The 19527-nt window shown below is 48.9% G+C and overlaps 7 protein-coding genes across 7 annotated transcripts; 3 read left to right on the top strand and 4 right to left on the bottom strand.

Moving 5' to 3' along the window:
- Nucleotides 1-40: 40 nt before the first annotated feature.
- On the bottom strand, nucleotides 41-3066 carry N7533_003880 (fungal specific transcription factor domain-containing protein; the record flags this gene model as incomplete). The annotated part of the gene is made up of 2 exons (XM_057100530.1): nucleotides 41-1844; nucleotides 2816-3066. 2 exons carry the CDS (start codon nucleotides 3064-3066, stop codon nucleotides 41-43), a joined length of 2055 nt encoding a protein of 684 aa, XP_056960160.1.
- Nucleotides 3067-3104: 38 nt separating this feature from the next.
- N7533_003879 (carbon-nitrogen hydrolase family protein) lies at nucleotides 3105-3539 on the bottom strand (the record flags this gene model as incomplete). The annotated part of the gene is made up of 1 exon (XM_057100529.1): nucleotides 3105-3539. One exon carries the CDS (start codon nucleotides 3537-3539, stop codon nucleotides 3105-3107), a length of 435 nt encoding a protein of 144 aa, XP_056960159.1.
- A 648-nt stretch (nucleotides 3540-4187) lies between these two features.
- On the bottom strand, nucleotides 4188-6085 carry N7533_003878 (glycosyltransferase family 2 protein; the record flags this gene model as incomplete). The annotated part of the gene is made up of 3 exons (XM_057100528.1): nucleotides 4188-5185; nucleotides 5240-5474; nucleotides 5531-6085. The coding sequence occupies 3 exons, from the start codon at nucleotides 6083-6085 to the stop codon at nucleotides 4188-4190; spliced, it is 1788 nt and encodes a 595-aa protein (XP_056960158.1).
- Nucleotides 6086-6622: 537 nt separating this feature from the next.
- On the bottom strand, nucleotides 6623-8086 carry N7533_003877 (cellulase family protein; the record flags this gene model as incomplete). The annotated part of the gene is made up of 1 exon (XM_057100527.1): nucleotides 6623-8086. One exon carries the CDS (start codon nucleotides 8084-8086, stop codon nucleotides 6623-6625), a length of 1464 nt encoding a protein of 487 aa, XP_056960157.1.
- A 1338-nt stretch (nucleotides 8087-9424) lies between these two features.
- Nucleotides 9425-10195, top strand: N7533_003876 (uncharacterized protein; the record flags this gene model as incomplete). The annotated part of the gene is made up of 2 exons (XM_057100526.1): nucleotides 9425-9737; nucleotides 9795-10195. The coding sequence occupies 2 exons, from the start codon at nucleotides 9425-9427 to the stop codon at nucleotides 10193-10195; spliced, it is 714 nt and encodes a 237-aa protein (XP_056960156.1).
- A 1046-nt stretch (nucleotides 10196-11241) lies between these two features.
- N7533_003875 (uncharacterized protein) lies at nucleotides 11242-11574 on the top strand (the record flags this gene model as incomplete). The annotated part of the gene is made up of 1 exon (XM_057100525.1): nucleotides 11242-11574. The coding sequence occupies one exon, from the start codon at nucleotides 11242-11244 to the stop codon at nucleotides 11572-11574; it is 333 nt and encodes a 110-aa protein (XP_056960155.1).
- A 5301-nt stretch (nucleotides 11575-16875) lies between these two features.
- Nucleotides 16876-19448, top strand: N7533_003874 (potassium ion transporter; the record flags this gene model as incomplete). Its single annotated transcript, XM_057100524.1, has 2 exons — nucleotides 16876-18570; nucleotides 18627-19448. The coding sequence occupies 2 exons, from the start codon at nucleotides 16876-16878 to the stop codon at nucleotides 19446-19448; spliced, it is 2517 nt and encodes an 838-aa protein (XP_056960154.1).
- Between the last annotated feature and the right edge of the window lie 79 nt (nucleotides 19449-19527).

Genomic DNA, 19527 nt, shown 5'->3' with positions numbered 1-19527 from the left:
TCGAAGCGATTTCGTTATTACCAAATACTGTATACTCATGTTAGCTTCCATGCCGCATAATCCCACGATTTCCCCGTGAGGTGATAAAAGCATTAGACATACCATATTGTACCGATGTTAAGCTTTCATTAAGCCGATCAGCTCTACTCGGAGGCATCCATGTTTGATCTCCAAGGTGTTGGTGTCGAGAGTCCAGGGTTGGGTTAAGAGGCAGGCGAAGTGTGTCCTCAACAGACATCGATTCATTGTATATTGAGTCCTGTTGAGACTGAGCGTGAGGGTGTTTATTCGCACTCGAAATAGGCGCAAATATTGTTGCCGATTCTCGGCGCAGAAGTAAAATGACGACATTCCTCAAGACTAGGGTGCTTTGCTTGGACAGCGCAGAGCGTTTCCCAAGTAAATCCTGCAGACGCAAAATTCGGGTAATTGTTCGTTTGATATCCTGTGCCATGTCGGAGAGTGGTTCTGAAAGAGCCATCACAGCAAGAACGATTGCTGCATTGAAAAGATTGATGGCGAGAAATGCAACTAGATGGCTGTCGGTAGCAAGCTGGGCGAGAACAGGTAGTTCTGTCACCCGAGATGTTCTCACTGCTGCATTCATCCACAGTCGAGAGCTGTCATCCTGGAATTTGGGGTTCATATCGTCGAAATGCCAATTAGGTTGGTTTATTGAAGGGCCTGCGCTGGAATGATCGATAGGGCTGTCGCCTTGGAAGGCTGGGCCTCCCTGGGTTTGGTTAGACAAATAGTCAACCTGTCGGTTGAGAAGTGGTCGATGCAGAACAATAAGCACATTATCGTAGGTCAATTGTAATGCCAAGGACTGTAGTGCATGGGATCTGGATTTGAGGTCTCCATGAGGAGATAAGTCCTGCCCCAAGTCCAGGGAAAGATGACTCGGTAGTTGACTCGACCACCTCTGAAGATTTTGTGTTGCTTCTTTCGCTAGCTCGTAATAAGCATCTCCTGTCAGATGATCAGAGCCAGTTGTCCGGGAGCCGAAGACAATCTCAAGGGCCGGGGATGCTATCAAGTATAGCTTATTGAGTTCCCGCTGATAAGGAGAGTATGTTATGAAGCTGCTCGGGCCAGCCGTCGGTGTGACGAAATTGGGATTTTCTAGAGTATCAGCCGGCATCCCAACATTGCAATCCTTATCGCTGATCCCCAATGGCCGACCGTATGTGATCGAGGCGAATCGGTCCCATGTGTAAATGGTCCACCAGATCCTTTTTCTTTCCTCTATATCCTCGGGGGTCCCTCTGGTGGAATCTCGATGCAGACCCAGTGATTGGGCCATTTTAATGGTGGACCCTAACAGCGAGAAGGAGAGATTTGGGCGGCCGTGGTAGACATGATGAGACCCAAGAAGAACACAAGTTTGGATTGCTGTGATAGATGGTCGATCCATTATCTCAACGAGATTCGATTCGGCAATTTTCAGTAGGCCTGCACTCAATGTTCGCCATTCTTCTCCAGTATCGGTCAAATCTGTGCCAGTCCGCTGAGATCGATACCAGGTTGCCATTGCTAGCATGACTGACAGAAGTAACAGCCAAGGCTTATCGGAAGGATTGGCAGACCCATCTGTGATAGAATCCAATATCTTGCGGAACTTTGGCTCGTAGATAGCCAATGAGAACCAATGTATGGCATCAAAATATTCCTCGAGAAGACTATGAACCAAGTCCATCGGAGGAAATGGTTTGCCTAGAATTGATGAGATAGGCAATCGTTGATAATCTTCAGCAGCGGCGGACGCAGAGATGCTGTAATTAGTATTGGCACCGGCGCGATAACCAGGAATGGCAGATGTAGTGCTTTCGTCAATGTGCTGACTAGAAAGTTCGAAAATTCGTTGAGCAATTCCCAGGGCGGATTGGGCTTCATCGCAATGCGAGGGCGGAGAAAGGATTCCCGTATTTGAAGAAACGGCGGGTTGGTCTATCCTGGCAGGGGAATCTTCAAACCGAGGCCCATCAGATGAATTGCGAGCGGGGGCTCGGCCACTTCCAGTATTGGAATTACCATTCTGGCGTGAGATACGGCGCTGATCACCATGAGTAGGTGTCTTTTGTGCTCTTGCTAATTCTCTTTATCTCGCAGTGAGTGAATAGTTCTTCCCAAGAAACATGACGGAACTTACTTTCGGGCAGAGGCTTTTCGAACCCTGCTTGTAGGAGTCCGGTTTGAGGGCAGCTGTTGGCAATCGACACCGGCTCGTGCACAGAGCAAACATGGTCGTTCGTTATCACACTGCCATGAATTTTTGGTTTAGTAACGGGCCGATATGCATGCAGGAGGAGCGGGATGACTCTACCCGAGATTTGTGAAGCCGACAGCGTTCGCAGGCGGTTCTCACTCGAGTGGGGAGCCGATGTGGAGTCAGCTCTCTACCTGAATTCGAAGGGTCATCCGAGGCCATATTTCTTGTCGACCATCGATCATGTTCAGGTGTATTTCATCATGTAATTGTATTCAAGAAAGGCAGACCGGCTACACTTTTGGGGCGCGGAAAAAGGTGCCTCCGTAGGCCCACAAGGGCGCCACGGCCAACAAAGAGTAAACTTGGAGTATCTTCATCATGGAGAGTTGAAGATATTTTGAATATTTTAGAGAGATGTAAATTTGAAGGCAGAAGATATTGGATGTTTGCATCTTTTCTTGGCAATCATTGATTGATTTCCGACACCTAACAGGCTTGCAGGATCATCGCCAAGTCTACTTCGAACTATGTCTATAGACATAATGCCAATCATCCTTCTTGATATCCTGCCTCACCTTATAATTTTGTTCAGCAACTTCCAACACCTTAAGGTCTAAATCAGCGACGCAAATTCCCTCCTCGGCGCCCATTTTCGCAACCGGTCCCACAAGAGGAAGGGTGATTTGCGACAAGCCGAGGAAATCCTCAGATGGGCCGGCCGCATTACAAAAGATGATACCGCAGGTATTCTCAAAAGCACGGGCAGTGAGCGTTGTTTCGAGGAAAAGGGCTTCTGTGTTGGGGTTGTACTTGATACAATCTGCCGAGGCGTCGTGTGGAGTCCCTGGGTCCATTAGCACTGGGAACTATAAGCTCGAGCTGAGGTATGGGCTTATTGCTCACAGTATGTAGGGATGATCACAATATCCGCTCCGTCCGCAATTAGCTCGCGGAACGCCTCGGGGAACGCCAGATCCCAGCAGATCAGCATGCCCACACGACCGATCGGTGTGTCGATGGCGACATGGCGGTCCAAGCCGGAAGAAGTGAGATGCGGGCGCTCGGGGTGCCAGATATTCTTCTTGACATAGGAGCCAAGAATCGACCCATCATTGGATATAAAGTAGGCGGTGTTGTAGAAGATTGGGGTTCCATTCGGTCCCTCCTGCTTCTCGATGATTGTTCCAGGGACGATGCAGATCTTCAATTCCTTTGCGAGGGCCTGGTAGTTGGCAAGGTACTTTGCAGAATCACCTGCCTGGACGACCCAGCGAGGATCATTGGGAACCATTCCACTGAGGTGATATCTGAGCGGATTGTTAATCATAGGTTCGGTTTGCCAATTCGTTCGCACCTGGCGGTAACGCCATGAATAGACATAGGATTTGCATACTCAGGCAAAACAGCTAGCTCTGCACCTTCTGATGCAGCCTGCCGAATATAGCTGCATGCAGTGGCATGATTCTCTTCTGCTTGCACGTCCTGCAGAGTTGATCAGTTACTGATTGGATCCACTGCGTCATAGATAGCTGGGCAGTGCTGCTCCGGGGTGGTTGGGGGGGTAGTGGTTTGATCTACCTTGATATGCCATTGGATCACGGCAACCCGTCGAGTTGATGCCATCTTGTCAATCTGTAGCTGTCTGGAGGATAAAAGTTCAAGATGTTGTCGAGAAGGGCTTATAAAGTTGGAGTGTGCACGATGATACCCCGACCCCAAAAATTTGGAGACGGTGGGTCGCGGGGGCAAACACAAATCACAGCACTCCAAGCCCCATCCCCGCTGAAAGTCCCAGTGTTTCTGCAAGTAATGGCGGTAATGGCGGGGCGGTAGCTCTCTCTGGGTAATGAAATAGCACTGGCATTAATGGCATTGTTACATTATGATTATTCGATATGTCGTATGTAATCTAAAGAATTATAAAAAAGAAAGGGAAACGCCGATATGGTAGCCCTCCAGAATGGTAAGATGATCTTCAGGCCAACCCTACTGCCTCTAGTGAGAATGTCGGTTTCTTACTGACGCGGTAGACAAGCCGATCAGTCCAGAAGTGAGAGAGAACAGCATGAAGAGTAGGCACAGCGCCGAATATCGTACCCGCAATGGGAAAACAGATCCGGTCGATGAGGAATTGTGGTCGATGCCAGACACGGCGGGCACATCCAGTATCGCCAATATTGGCCTCGTTCATGTCCTCCATGCGAGAATCGAGATGCAGTTTATGCCACCGCTCGTATAAAAATAGACAACCATTCATCCCGATAAAAGAAAATGCTCGTAAGATCTCAGTCACCATAAAAGCCCAGGCTAAAGTTGGGTGTATTTTGGTCACCGGGGTTAGAAGTTTATATAACACGGAAAAGATCATCACGATCGTGAGGTGAGCCGGAAGGAAATGCGCCTCCCAGAGGAGCGAGAGGAGAGCGAAGTGGCGGGGATGCAGGAACGAACATCGGTGGTGGAAGCGAAGATATCCCAATGTACGTCGTGCCGCAAAGCCGGTATCTAAAGCACCCCACATGTGTCGCAACGCCTGGCGATATCGTGCAGCGCAAGTATCGACTGTGCGTCGCCAGCCATGTCGGCTGTCACTGGAAACATTGCACTGGCTGGCAGGGGAATGAACCACGCGAGATATAATGTTGCCCGCCGTTTCGAAGTAGCATTTCAACAGCATATGCATGTCTTCACCGATAGCCGTGGGATCACTGTCCCATCCACCCACTTTCTCGGCCAGAGAGAGAGGTAAAGAGTATACTGATGTAGGAATGGAGATCCATGTTCCGGGGTACATCGTTGAAAGTCCAGCGAAGCCCCACATCAGATCGGCACATCGCACTAGTGCTGGTACTTCATGAGAATTGCGATCGAATAGAATAGGGCAGCAGTAAATGGAGCGGTCTGCCTCATCGAGGTGCAAGTAATGAAGGCGAAGAATTTCAGTGAAATAATCACGAGAGAGGTGTGTGTCCGCTATTTCCAATGTTAGAAATATGAATTGGTATTGGCTGGTGTGTAGATTCATACCGTCCATAACCGTCACCATCACATTACAGCAATCCATCTTGAGCTCGGTGCGATGAACTTCCATGATTCTCCGGGCGGCACAAGCCACATTTGAACTCTTTCCCGCAATCTCGCCCTTTATACCAGCAGGATGAAAGGTTGTGTGAATGTCAAGGAAGCAGTGTTCGAAGGTGGACACAAGATGCCCGGCTTTGTCGGCGGCGATAGCCTCTTTCTGCTCCATGGCCAGATAAATCTAGGAGAAAACTTTAGCTTTGTCTTGGAATTTCCTCATTGACTGTTGGCACATACCTCATACTGCGATTTAGCTCGCGGGTGACTTGCCAGCACTTTCAGGGTTGTTTCTAGGGTATGAAGGTCTTCGCAGTAATTGGGCAGGATGATCGCATGGATGAGCTCTTTCTCGGTCAATTGATGGACAGTAATAAATTCCTTCTTATCAAAAGAGGAATATGTCGAATCTGGTAGAGAAACTGGAGATGGAGGGGCGTCCGAACTTGGTCGATCTTCTGGGCGTTTAGGCTTCGGGGAGGAGAAGGGAGAGGTTTCGAGGCGTCTCTGGAAGATATCCTTTGTGGTTTGGAGGGTTCTAGAGATTGACCAGGCGAGACGAAGAGTGAAACCAAAGGTATGGACGTGGATCAAGATTGTGTAGATGATGAAGATCTTTTGGGCCAACGCCAACCCACTCCATGGGCCATTCTGTGTAGGGGGGTTTATGGAAGGAGCTGGTAGGAAACCCTTCAGTATAGGATGCTCCAAAATGTCGGTAAAGGCGCAGAGCAGCAATAGAGCCAAGCCGATTAGGCTGAAGCCTGGCAGACATCGAGTCACCCACCCCAGCATTGTGAATAGAGAAGGGGAAAGAAAACAACAGAGAGACAGAAAATGTAAATAACGGACCCTCAAGGTGATAAATAGAAAGGGGAAAAAAAGCCAAAAGTCACGAATTATCGTGAGCATGAACTTAGGAAGGGAGCATGTCAGAGGGGGAGAGAAGGTAAGGCGGGTCAGGAGAGAGCGAAGATCTACAACACATGAAGATGGTCAAAATTGATGGGAGATGGTGAAACGAATCAGGCAGCAGACCCTGAGCACAGAGAATTTGGAGAGAAACGATAGGTAGACCCTGCATGAGTGAGATGTTATAGAAGTATTCATATTTATTATTCAGTATTTAGTATTCTCGTACCAATGTAGGTAGTCTAGTAAGGTAATAACCGTACTGCCTCGATCTACATAGTGGAGTCAAAGCTTGGCACACCGTGGTGGCACCATTGGTTGTGAGCACTTCCTGCAATTAGGCATTGCAATTAGGGGACTACATTAAGGGTCAGATCGGAAGTACTCAGTACTCAGGATTCAGTAATCTCCATACCTATCCTAGGATACTCCGTATCTGCTCCTAACCAACGCCCACGCGGGATGGACCCAGCGAACCGAGGGCCAGTCCCATTGCTCATCCACCAAACCATAACTCTCCTTCTCCCCCGTGGCCTTGCGCGCATTCAATGCCCAATACCCCCAACTCGCTCCTACCTCTTCCAAATATTCTACTAAATGTCTCCAATAGTTCACATCACCGTCCGTGGGTTCGTCGGGTGTGCCCACCTCCCCCACCCACACTGGCGCTACATCCTCCTCGATCAAGTACCCCCAGTTCTCTCGCATCGCCGCCGCAAATTCCTCATATGTCCTGCGCGAATAAGGATATAACTGGCCCCAGCCTGACCATTGATACACATGTGCGGAGTAGACCACCCGGTCCGGTACGCTGAGCTGCACGGGTCTTCTCCGTACCCCGGTCAGGTCATTCGCCGAGGAGATTCCCTCGACGATCATCAGCCACTCAGGGTTCCATGCTAAGAGCCGTTCACTAGCTCGCTCAGCTGCCTTGACCCAGTCTTCCCAGTGCATTGTTCCCCAAAGCCCACGCACCTCGTTGCGAAGGTCTGCCCCCAAGACCAACGGATTCGATACCAACGGCCGCATTACCGTCTCCCAATTCTCAATCCACTCGTCTTCACTCTGCGAGATACGACAGAGGAGTTTACCAAAGAGCCAGTCGTTGGACCACCCGGCGTCGCAAAGGTTCGCACCACAGCACCATGTTGCTTGTGTGATGTGGTTGTTGACGATAACCAAGAGACCAGCCGCAGTGAGACTGTCCACCACGGCGTGGAATACATCCAAGGCTCGGACTGGAACTACTCGTTGACCATCATACAGATCTAGGTTCTTCGATATCACCCTGTCGTTCACCACCGGATTTGCTCTCACCATTTCGTCGGCGTAGGGAAGCCGCACACTGTTGAACCCTAATCGGCGGATCAATTGCGCGATTTCATCTCTGTGTCGAACGTCCAACCCACCCGGAACAAAGTCGATATCGCTTGCTCCATACCAGTTGATACTGGCAAGTCTGATGGGAGTTCCAGTCGCATCGATGATATGGCGTCCCTTTGTGCGAAATGGCGGGGTGAAGTTCAACGGGGTCGTCTTCGCATCTCCAGATATTGGCTGAGCGGGGTCGAATCGAGTTGGCCCCGTGTATACAGAGCCCATAGACTCCAGTACAGGGCGAGTAGGAATCTCGATAGATTTTGATGGAACTGGTTCTCGGTCAAGGCTCCAACCAGCGGCCAGACCTGGGCTCATGAACGCGTTCTGGGTCTTGACATGGTTAGAATCAACATTTGCGTAGATTGCCGGGTTGGAATCCGTTTCATATTGTCTCATTCTCCCCATAGCTAGGTGAAGCATGACTAGCACACTGGTGGCCAGTACAATGAGAGCCCTTCGATTCCTGCGGATCCAGTTGATCGTCAACACCACGATGGGAAACATGGTGGGTACAGACACTGGTCGAGACTAGTCCGGGTCGACTCGCCAATTCAAGACAATGAGATAGATGAAAAGATAAGATGGCACACTTTCTGCATACCCGATTACACATTCATGATGATGATTCTTCCGGCTGAGCCGGTGTGGGAAGAAATGCTTGCTGGGCGTTGACCAATGATGCGGCATTACGAGGTGTCCATGGGTGCGTTAGGGCAACCCATCAATCTTTTAGTTTCTATGTTGTGTTAGTCAGGCTTCAATCTACCCCAGTATTTCTATCAACTTCCAAGGCTTTTGCTTATCTTCACTTCTCGATTGATGTTACCCTAGGGTATATGGTGGAAAATTGGGGTGAGAATGGCCACCTTCCTTGAAGGTAAACAATGGATGCCAAGAAATAGTTCAGTGGCGTACAGCGCTCTCTAGCGGCAATCGAACCTGTATTTCTGTCAGGATGGCAGAATCTCCAAAACTTTGAAGCTGTATACAATTTTAGACACAGACTATCTATGGACAGAGTCACAGCCGGGACCACGAAGTACTAGTACGAGAGATACAGACATTATACTATTTGGTATCCTACCCACTATTCTATCGAGCTAAATTCCCAATGCTCAGATTTATCAGTGTCAAATATAGCTTTTAGAAGTAAAATAGTTTCGCTGAGGGCGTGGCAGACCCTTGGTAATTTTGAGACACTCCAGACATGCGCTGGGTCGATTGCCTTAACCGTGTTATGTACTTTCTCGCAACGTGTTCATCCTTCTGATCTAGTTGGTCAGAGTCACAGCCCAAATGATAACGGGACAAAACACCCAGCTGGATATGAATTTGAGGGGCCTCATTCGGATTTGCTCTTGGTAATCTTTTGGCAGTTGATTGGTTGAATAGCCAGTATGCTCACCAATTTTCAAAGGTCTTTGTCTATTAGCCAAGAACATGGATTCTTTATGTTTCCACGTGTTGTCGAGGGGTGATTGGACAATGACAACTTGTTCAAGGCCATTGTATGACTTCTTGAAGAGACCTCGAGACGGTTTGAGGGTTACAAGACTCCACACCTCAAACACTCGATCAAGAAGCTAGAATTTGTAACATTTGATCTAAATCAAAGCAAAAAGGATATGGGGCTAAAGAAAATATCGCGGAGCCCCGCACCTTTGTTGACGAATAATCTCTTTAACGTTAAAACCAAGGATTCTTTTCTATCTAAATATCGTAAATTTGATCTCGAGTAGATCCATGGATATAAAGCCACGGCGAACGCACGGCAAGAATCCACCATCCACAACACTGCTTGCAATCGTCTTGTATACCAATCTCATTTTACCTTCCGCAGCTATGCTTCAAGAACGCCTGGCCGATATTGCTATACTCCTTTTCAAGGTCCTATACGAGGAGCACGATGTTAAATTCGGGCTCTTTGGTGACTATGCGGTCAGCGTAGTTGTCAAGAGCGAGCGGGCACGAGGAGCTGATAGTATTAACTGCATTGTCTCTACGTCCAAGGATAAGCTCTTGGAGTTTCTAGATGGACAGAATGGGTTTATCACTCTTCCTCAAGCTCGTGAGGACCATGCTATCTTCCTCTGGACCGTATTAGCTAACCGAAGTAATCCTATAATGGTTGAGATGTTCTGCGAGACTCTTTTTGGTGGGTTCCCCCCCAACTCCCTCAATTATTGGTTATTTTAACTAACGCATTATATAGAAGATGACATAGGGGGCAGTAACATTGCAGTCACCACTCACATTATTTACGGTAAGAAGTACGAGAGGGGATCTTCATTCTTTCTCGATTCATTCTTCCTGTTCAAGGACAAGGTTCGTTTGGTCGCGACCCGTGGAAGATTCCACGATAGTAGCGATCTCCGATATCTGGAGGAGAACTATAATCATAAGCTTAAAACCCTTCATTCACATCTAGATCTGGGATACGTTGGTCACGCTATCAAGAAATTTGTGGAACTTGATCGTTTGTTTGAGCGAATTGGGATCAATTCTGAGGCGGCTCTTCTTGCTTCTGAGAATCTGGACCTGGAGAGGGTCAATCCACCAGGCCCTTTCGACGTCCAGCTTCAGTTGTCGAAGACGCACTGGCAGCTTCCATAGAATATATTCAAGTTTTGATGATGTTCGGGCGTCGCGATTTCAATTTGGAGTTTTTGCAGTATAGTTTGATTCACAATTTGATTTTTTCAATTTATTTTCAGACTGAATTAGGACATAAATCCATGGATTATGTTTGGGTAGTATCTACTTACACCAAACGCGGCCATTGGTTTCGTAGACCGTAGTATTCTCCTAGATCAGCATTTACCACAAGTGGTCATGTCACCTAAAACCTTTTTCTTCCCGGGGCATCAAGTTAAAAAATAATAACTTGAAGATGAAAGGAATGAATTGTAAAAATTGTGGTGATGTTGAAATTGAAGTAGACGTTCACGCAATTTGGGCTGACGTGTTCGGCATACGTTATGGGGGCTGATGGGGCTACGTGATGGGACTACGTGATAGGGGGGGGCTGATGGGGCTGCGTGGTAGGGCTACGTTGTGGAGTGCGTATACCTACCCTTCTAAACTTGAACTCGAAATTGAACCCGAACTTCGTTTTTGGACCCTTACATCTAATAAGAGAGGCCAGTGGGTACTGATAACTGCACGAAAATGGGATAGTAATGCAATCTTAAAGCCAAAGGTTATATCAGCCCTCGGTGAATGAGGACCTAAATCCGGCGGTCAGCGCCAAGATCGCTCAGCCATTGGGGCGATCGCACTGGGCATGCTGGGCAAGATGGGGCCGCTGAATGGCCAGTCCACTAGCCCCCGGTGGAAACCCTACCCTATGGATCCTCGCAACCCACTGAATTCATCATGCATCCTCGGGTGGATCCCCACTGGTCGTTATCTACGTTCCTATGGTCTTTGCCCGTGCATCCTGGCCCGGCGTCGAATGGTGCCAAGGGAGGGGGGCCAGAGCCGGACTTCAAATGCTATCAACTTTTAACTTATTAAAGCTTGCGATGATCCCTCCTTCTACTGTAGCTACTTCTCTCCTTTAAAAAGATCTCTCCTGGTACCTGGCGTCGACTTCACATCCTATCGCATTCCGGAATCCTTATCTCCCTTGATCACACCCACCTCGAGGTACTTCCAAGATGCTCCTCCTTCAATCATTTCTTCTTCTCCTACCTCTCTGGACCATCGGTGTTCTAGCCACTGCCATTCCACTGCATGTTAGCGATATGCTCTCGGAGCAAAAGGCCATCGCCGTCGACCAATCACAACTTTCCGCGCCCAGCTCAACAATCGACATCACCTCAGTACCATCCCAATCACCCGAATCGGACCACAAGAACCCCATTCGCAATGGTGATCCCTATGGCCTCTCGGACTTTGGCATCGACCCCGCGCACGTCACCTCTGAACAAATGCAGGCGCTGCGAGAAGCTGGCATGATTCGAGAGCTAGATGATGAAGTGTCGAGGTGAGCGAGCCCGGCCACATTCATATCCACATGAGCGAGTCATTGACTCCTTGCAGCGCCGAGTGGTCATTATCCTACGTCAACTCTTGGCCACTGCTCAAGCTGTGTATCCTTGGCGCGACCGCCATCGCCGTCATCAAAGCCATCCTTCACTTCAAACACCGATGAAACCCGGGGCGCATCCCCAAGGGTCGCACCGACGACTGTTTATCATACCTTCCATGTGTATTCTATCTTTTAGCATTATTCCCACTTAGCATTCAATGATATCCCCCAACAAACAAGTTGGATCGACTTTCGAAATTTCTACCAAGCAAAACACCAGATCCACATCTCCATCCACAAGCAAAACCACCTGGGGGCCACCCCCCTCCGACCCCGGCCCCCGGATGCGTGGGGTGATAGATAAAGGAACCAGCTTGTGAAACTCGCCAAACGATGAATGGCTAGTCAGGGTCAGCAACTCGCATTAGCGCCTTGGCGTCCAAGATTCTCGGCTCTCGACTCCTTCGGCTTGCCCCGAATTCCTTACCAACACCGGCAACCCGCTCCTTTCTCTAACCGATCTGCGACAATGTAGCTACATAAGTCCCACGATGCCCAGATATCGGCATTCTAGGCGTTTCTGAATATCCTGTCATGCGCGGGGGTTTTCCGACTTGTTCAAAATAATTTATTCACGGGGTTTTATACATACACAATGGTCTGGATCCACACGCCCACATTTTGGTGGTCGGATTGATAGAAATGCGGATCCGGCCCTCTCGGTTGCATATTACTAGCATGAAAGCTTTTGATAGAAACGGGGCCCGGCCCAAGACCGAACGAGTACTCCGTACTACCAAGTGACCCAAATCACGATCGGCATCTAGTCGAGGCCTAGCAAGGGATGACGATACAATATTTCCGCCAAGCGAAATTTCGAGCCAAGACTTTCTGAATGAGGTGATCTCAGTGGCTTGCTATTAATCGCCGTAGAGTTCCGTGACATGTCAGTGTGTCGGAGATAAATACCAAGTGCGGAGTACTCTTGCGACCAGCGCCAGCAGTAGAGGAATATCCCTGTCTTTTGTCATTTTCCCTGCTGGAAATATTGGGCAGTGATGAAAGATGAGTTTATAATCCGTTAGTTGAATTTTGGCTACTATTAGTACCTAAGTACCTGGATTTTCTTATTTATGGAGTTATTCAAATAAAGAAATGTCAACGCTGGAATGCATTGAGTTGAAACCTCATTCATTCTGATAGTTCAAATGCATTCCATGGTGGTATATGATCGGTTGGGCATCTGAGCACCAAGGTCATATCATACATACTAGTAAGCAATAGTGATCTTTCAATTGGAGAGATGATTCTAGATATTTGTCCAACTTTCTAGATTAAATCTCGATGATGGCTTTATCTAATTCGATGTTAGAATCCAGACTGGTATAGGCGTTGGAGTGTTGGAGCACTAAGTTATAGAGAATTCTGAAAGAGTCGGATAGGTGAGGCTGTTATGAAGGACCTAGTGTTATCACAAATAGTGTATTGAGAATTGATGATATTTGCAGAGAAAACCCCCGTTTTTTAGAGTGAGAATGCATCACTTGTGCTTTCGTATGTCTTTCTCCTTTGATCCTACTAAGGAACACTCAGGTGGGATGAAACATACGGGGCCCGAATCCTGATGTCGTAGTCTCTAGGTTACTCGCGATCCCAGAGCCTGAGAAAGAAAACACAATTAGTAAAAAAATCAATGTGCATGATCCGTCTGAGCTCCCTGTTTAATTAAAATCATTTAAAGCAGACCCAGGGCCGAATCTCTAGCCCCGCCCCGGGGGCGGAAATACGCCATTAGACCCCTGAAAGCTGGATCTCGCGCTAATTAGAATAAAGTGAAAAACAAGAGTTTTCCTCATTTTAATTCCTGCAACTGGCGGCGGAAATTAAACTTATCATGCTGCTGCAAACTGTTCCATTTAAACCTAAACGAAATAAGCATCAGATTCCTTGGCGGCTGTGACGGAGCTGCAAGGGATTTCCATCCAAGTTCCAGATAGTACAATAAGCCTACGTTAAACCCCAAAATGACTACGTGGCTGCAACTCTGTTTAGTTTAAATTGGTGTCATTATCTTGGGCATATGGATAAGGGAGCCGGTGGTGGCTCGCCTTCCCATCTTCCATTACCGATAGCCACGGCATCTTTCTAGATCGAACCAGCCCGAGACAATCAGGCATTCACTGTGTATCATATTATTATACAAAGCGCGAGTCTCCATTCGACACGTTAAATCATCAAAATGGCCCCCTTTCCCGATAATATCTTTCTTTGGCTCTTGCGAGGGTGCCCCAGGGAGCGACCAGAGTCGGCGAGAAGGGATTGAAAGGTGACGATGCCTACTTGAGGGCATCGGCGATTACTTTGCTGGTGACATTCTTCCATCGATACTCCATATAACTACTAGTAACTCGTGTAACCAGTAACTTGATATTTTCAGAAATGGAGACGATCGCATACTACTAGTACTAGTACTAGTACCATCTTAGTGTTCGGGTGATAATTGAAAGGAGGTCATAAATAGACTTCGCAGTTGTTCGAATCAAAGCCTGAGGTCGTAGAGACGAAACATATACTTAGGTAACATCCCAGCTCTCCGATGTGTCCCGAGGTCCGAGATCAATACCGAAAAAAAAGAGAGAGAAAACAAACACGAAAACCGGGCAATTGTCATTAGCGAGAATACTAAGCATGGGGAAAGAGGCAAGAAGCAAGGACGAGAGTAATCGAGAAGGAACAGATATGCTCGAGTGTCTAAGGCGTAGCTGGAAAGCTTTGGCAACAACTGTACAAATCTGCGATTCGTCACTGCGGATTATTTGCGAATCAAGGAAAAGGAAACTGCTTCTTAGTAGCTATACAATTTATACACGCGAAATGTCCAGAGACAAGGAAGGTGGAAGAACGAAAGATCTCCTAGTAAAGGTACTACTAATATGGATGAGGATAGTACTTTAGCCCAAAAGGCCCAGGGACTCCACTATTAGTTCCTAGTAAGGCACAGCTTTCTACCCAATATTCGTACTTGTCGACCGAGCAATGATCGACTGAAGCCGAGTTGGCTGTCTTGCTTTCCATATGACATGGAGTAGTACTACTACCTAGGGGATAGTGTTCTTAGAAAAGCTCGAGGGTAGCTAGAGTGAGCATCGCGATGCTCTAACTATAGTTAATAGGTTGGGTTTTGTAATTAAATTTTCGCGGCGCTTTACTACTGGTAACTAGTAGTGACCAGCATTCTCATGGTTGTGATGACCCCAGGCTGGTTGGCCACTAATACTGTGCATTCAAGAGTGGCGTTAAACTGGAATAGGTTCCAAGGTTCAAAAGCTGCCCAGGTGGAACACACAGCTGAGGGGAATGAAGATTGAGGTTAGCAAAGAATATGAGACTGGATCAAATAGATCTTCATCTCCGGCACTGGCAATCGAGACGCATGTGGTATCTCTATTCGCAAGCGCCCATATTATGTATGGTGGTAATAAACTCGCAAGACGAGCAATTCAACATGGCTTTTACCACTACGGTTAACGCTAGTAACAATTCGATCAGCTCACCCCGGTCCAATAACTGAGAGATGGCGGTCAGCAGTCAGCAGTGAGCTTATGAGAGAGCGGAAAATGGGAGATGGTTATATCGGCGTTGGCTATTGGTCACATATTTTAGAATTGAATGGAATGGTGAGGATCCGATTGGGGTCCGGGCAGGTGGAGGTGGAGTGGTCTGCCGGGATGCCTGATTGTACTTGTCGTATAACTACTCGTACACCTCGTACGCGGTCTCGCTTTCCAGATGGCGTACAGAACATCCCTCGGACAGGAGGTGCATCGTGCATGGGGAATACCGGGCGGCCTCGCTGGTTAAGAATGTCGCGAGTCGGTCAAGGTCTTCACCGTTCCCATGCCGTCTCCCGTATCAGAGGATGCCGAACGGGGGTTTTGGGCCGACCCGACAGTATCAACCCGGACGATAGCTAACATTGTTATGCATGGTCGGCCCAAGGGCGCAATTTCATTGGCAAGAATGTCAGTTCTAGACTCGGTGGGCCATGATTGCCCCTTCCAAGACACCCGGATTGAATCTCAACATGCCAGCCCTGTAGGGCGTGATCGATTGAGAATTCCACTGGTATGGAAGCAGGGTCTAGGGCCAATAGGTATGATGGATATGGATGAGATTCGGTACTCGATAGAGCAGCACGAAGGTAGGTAAGCTCACTGGGGCTTGCCTAGGGACGGGCCACGACATGGTGCGGAATGAAAAGTGGGCCTTGAGATCGGGTATCCCCTGTCGAAAACCCACCGGAGAGTAGGGTTGGAACACTTGAGCAGCACTGATCGCAGAGCTGAGGGGTGTCAAATTGGTGAATTTCACATGCACATTCCAGATGCAGACGCCTGCAGGATGCATCTCAGCCGCTACTTGGCGCAGGAAAGTGGTCGCGATCTCAATCAATCATGGGAGAGAGCAGATGAAAGGAAGAAAGAAAGAGGAATGGGCGGAGTCTCGTGAAGGTGCCAAGGCGATCCCAGCAACAGCCAAAGCTTGGCGGTGTTGTATGGAGTTACTAGTTGTAGATATGGAGTATGATTGATACTATTGGTTCTAGGCAACTATATTGATATAGAATCATGAATTATAATATAATAGGGGTTCCTCATGAATATTTCTATTTTTCTACTCCGTATACAAACAGTGCTTTGTGGGAGTGGCGGTGCTAATTTCCGGCGATCGACAGGTTTACACGTTTTTGGCAGGCGACAGCCATTTTCGCCCATCTGCTGCCGTAATTTTGGTACTTTACCCGTATGCAAATTTCACGACCCGCTTCCGTTTGCGCCTTTTCTGAAAGTTGTCTGCCTTTCGTCACATCTCCACCTTCTTTTTCTTCCCTCCTTTTTCCAATTACTTCCTCTTTTAACTCTCTCTCAACCTCTCATGCCTTTGCGTGGTTCGATCCCTCGCGGCTAACAGCGGCCTTGCGCCCGAGCCTTTCCTCCTGCACGATTCCCCATCCCGTGAGCGATCGGCGGTAATCCCACATGTATGTATTGGACGACAAGAATAGTTCCGCAGCTTCGAAAAGTTGCAAGGTTTGCAGACAAAGTTCAACCTCGTGGCTGACGCACTTCATGCATTGCACAGGCTTGACAAGTTCCCCTCCTTTGAAGACCACTCTGTACCGGCATCACCTCCCTCCGAGGTCTTCGTCGGGGCAAGACGACCTCCAAAACGTCCTCGCCACGCGCCATCGCTCTTGACCATGTTCTCGGCCTTTATCCGTCGGCTGAACGCCCTGAAGGACCGCGTCCCTTTCCTCAACGAACTGCATCTGAATTTTATCCTCCTGCATTACACTTATATTATCGCCTGGGCGATCATTGGTTCCATCATTCTATATCCCCAGGGTAATATCGCCTACATCGATGCTCTCTTTCAGGCGGCCGGCTCCGCCACCCAAAGTGGGCTGAATACCGTCGACCTCAACCAGCTGTCCCTCTACCAGCAGATCGTCTTATACTTCATCACTATCATGTGCACCCCGATTTTCATTCACAGCGCCCTCGTTTTCATCCGTCTATACTGGTTCGAGAAGCGCTTTCAACATGTGGTCCGTGATGCGCGGGCGCTGCGTGCCACCCGGTCACGTATGGACACAGTCAGCCAGGACAAGGATAGTGCGGAGATCAATCGCGCAGAGCTTGGCGTGAGTGGGAGATCAATTGTGGTGTTGCGCAACAACTCAGGCGATGCGCGCGGCAGCAAACTTCCCGACCCGACCGGTGCGGTCGATGAGGTGAATGCGGGGACCGTAAAGGAACTGGATACGCCAGATCAGAGTACTAGTGGACAATCCAGTTCCAACGATACCAACGTTGTCCTCGAGAAACGATTCGGATTGGGCAGCTTGAGAGTGCCTACGCAGCTGAGTCCGGAACATCACATTGCCTTTGTGGAAAATCAACGGAAGAACAAAGGTGCTCTGCGTATTCCGAGTCCTCGCGAGTACGATAACGGTGGTGTTCCAGAGACATTGGACGATGGAGAGGAGCCGCAGACTCAATTCCAACCTATCGGTCCGCAATTTGATCGCCGGCACAGTTCTGAGGAGGATGAGAATGAGGATGAGAATGAGGATGAGCATCATTCGGAGCACGATGACCAGGTTGGTCCTCTGGAAGGGCCGCATATCACCATCAATGAGCCGGAGATCACACGCACCCGAACTCGAGGCAATACCTTCCCTCGCCTGGATACCAGACCAACGGTACGAGACACCAAAGAGGTCAACGAAACGACGGAATTGGACCATGTGACGACCAGGAACACCGTTCGAGGTATATTCAGATCCATGACACAGGAGCGAGAGCGCAACACTCAGCCGTATCTCAGTTGGAATGCGACAGTGGCGCGAAACTCCAACTTTGTGGACTTGACCGAGGAGCAACGTGACGAGCTTGGTGGAATTGAATATCGAGCCCTAAAAACGTTGGCGGTCGTGCTGATCTCGTATTATGTTGGTTTCCACCTCTTCGGTTTGATCTCCATGGTTGGTTGGATTATGACTACACCTAGATGGGGTGATGTCGTCAGAGCCGATGGCGTTGGACGGCCGTGGTGGGGTATCTTTACAGCTGCATCCGCCTTTAATGATCTGGGTTTCACCCTGACTCCGGACTCTATGAACTCCTTCCAGGAAGCGGTGTTTCCCTTGCTGTGCTTGGCATTCTTGATCATCATTGGTAATACTGCGTTCCCGTGCATGCTTCGGTTCATGATTTGGGTTCTTTCCAAATTTGCTCGACAGGGCACTGCTCTTTGGGAGGAGCTACGGTTTCTCCTGGATCACCCGCGTCGATGCTTCACCCTTCTGTTCCCTCGAAATGCCACTTGGTGGCTGTTTGCCATTCTTGTCCTGTTGAACGGCATTGATGTGATCTTCTTCATTATCTTGGATGTAAGTACTTGCGCGCGCTTTTCTATTATCATGTCCGGCTAATGACACTCTTCTAGCTGAATGACGCGGCCGTCACGGCTCTGCCGCCTGGTATCCGGGTTTTGGATGGTTTTTTCCAAGCTTCTGCTACCCGGACTGCAGGTTTCGGCGTAGTGAACTTGTCATCTCTCCACCCAGCCATCCAGGTTTCCTACTTGATCATGATGTATATCTCCGTGTTTCCCATTGCTATTTCCATGCGTCGCACCAATGTGTACGAGGAGAAGAGCTTGGGTGTATACGGCTTCGAGGAGGACGAAGACGACGACGACGCTCAGACAGCACCCAGCTATATTGGAACTCACTTGCGGCGCCAGCTGAGTTTCGACCTCTGGTACGTCTTTTTGGGCCTGTTCATCATTGCGATTGCCGAGGGCGGTCGCTTGGCAAGCCAAGCCGACTACAACTTCCAGCTATTCACCGTCTTGTTTGAGGTTGTCTCGGCTTATGGTACTGTTGGCCTTTCCTTCGGATATCCAACTGCCAACACCTCCTTCTCCGGCCAGTTCGGCGTGGTCTCCAAACTGGTGATTATCGCTATGCAGATTCGCGGTCGTCACCGTGGTCTGCCATACGCACTTGATCGTGCCGTTCTCCTACCCTCAGACGCGCTCAATAGACATGAGACTGCTATGTCTGAGCGCCGTATGCGCCGCCGGAACTCGAATCTCAGCGGAGCCGGGTCTCTTGGTCGACAGCCTTCTCGCAGCGTGTCGCATGTCCAGGGAGACACTGGAGTTTCGTCGGGTATGGAATCTTACGACTGGCAAACCCACGCGCAGCCTGCGAATGGAGACGGCTTCGTCCATCGATCGTCAACAGTCCGATCAGCTCGTTAGGGAGTGAAGTTGCCAAACTTGGCGGCCCATGTAAATACACTACAGGTCTTATGTACATTGATAGAGGTTGGCGTTGTAT

The sequence above is a fragment of the Penicillium manginii genome, assembly GCF_028828005.1.
Source record: "Penicillium manginii strain IBT 31320 chromosome Unknown utg000004l:1.0-7231830.0:1.0-7236170.0, whole genome shotgun sequence".
Classification (NCBI taxonomy): domain Eukaryota; kingdom Fungi; phylum Ascomycota; class Eurotiomycetes; order Eurotiales; family Aspergillaceae; genus Penicillium; species Penicillium manginii.
This window is presented reverse-complemented; position numbering and strand designations above follow the sequence as displayed.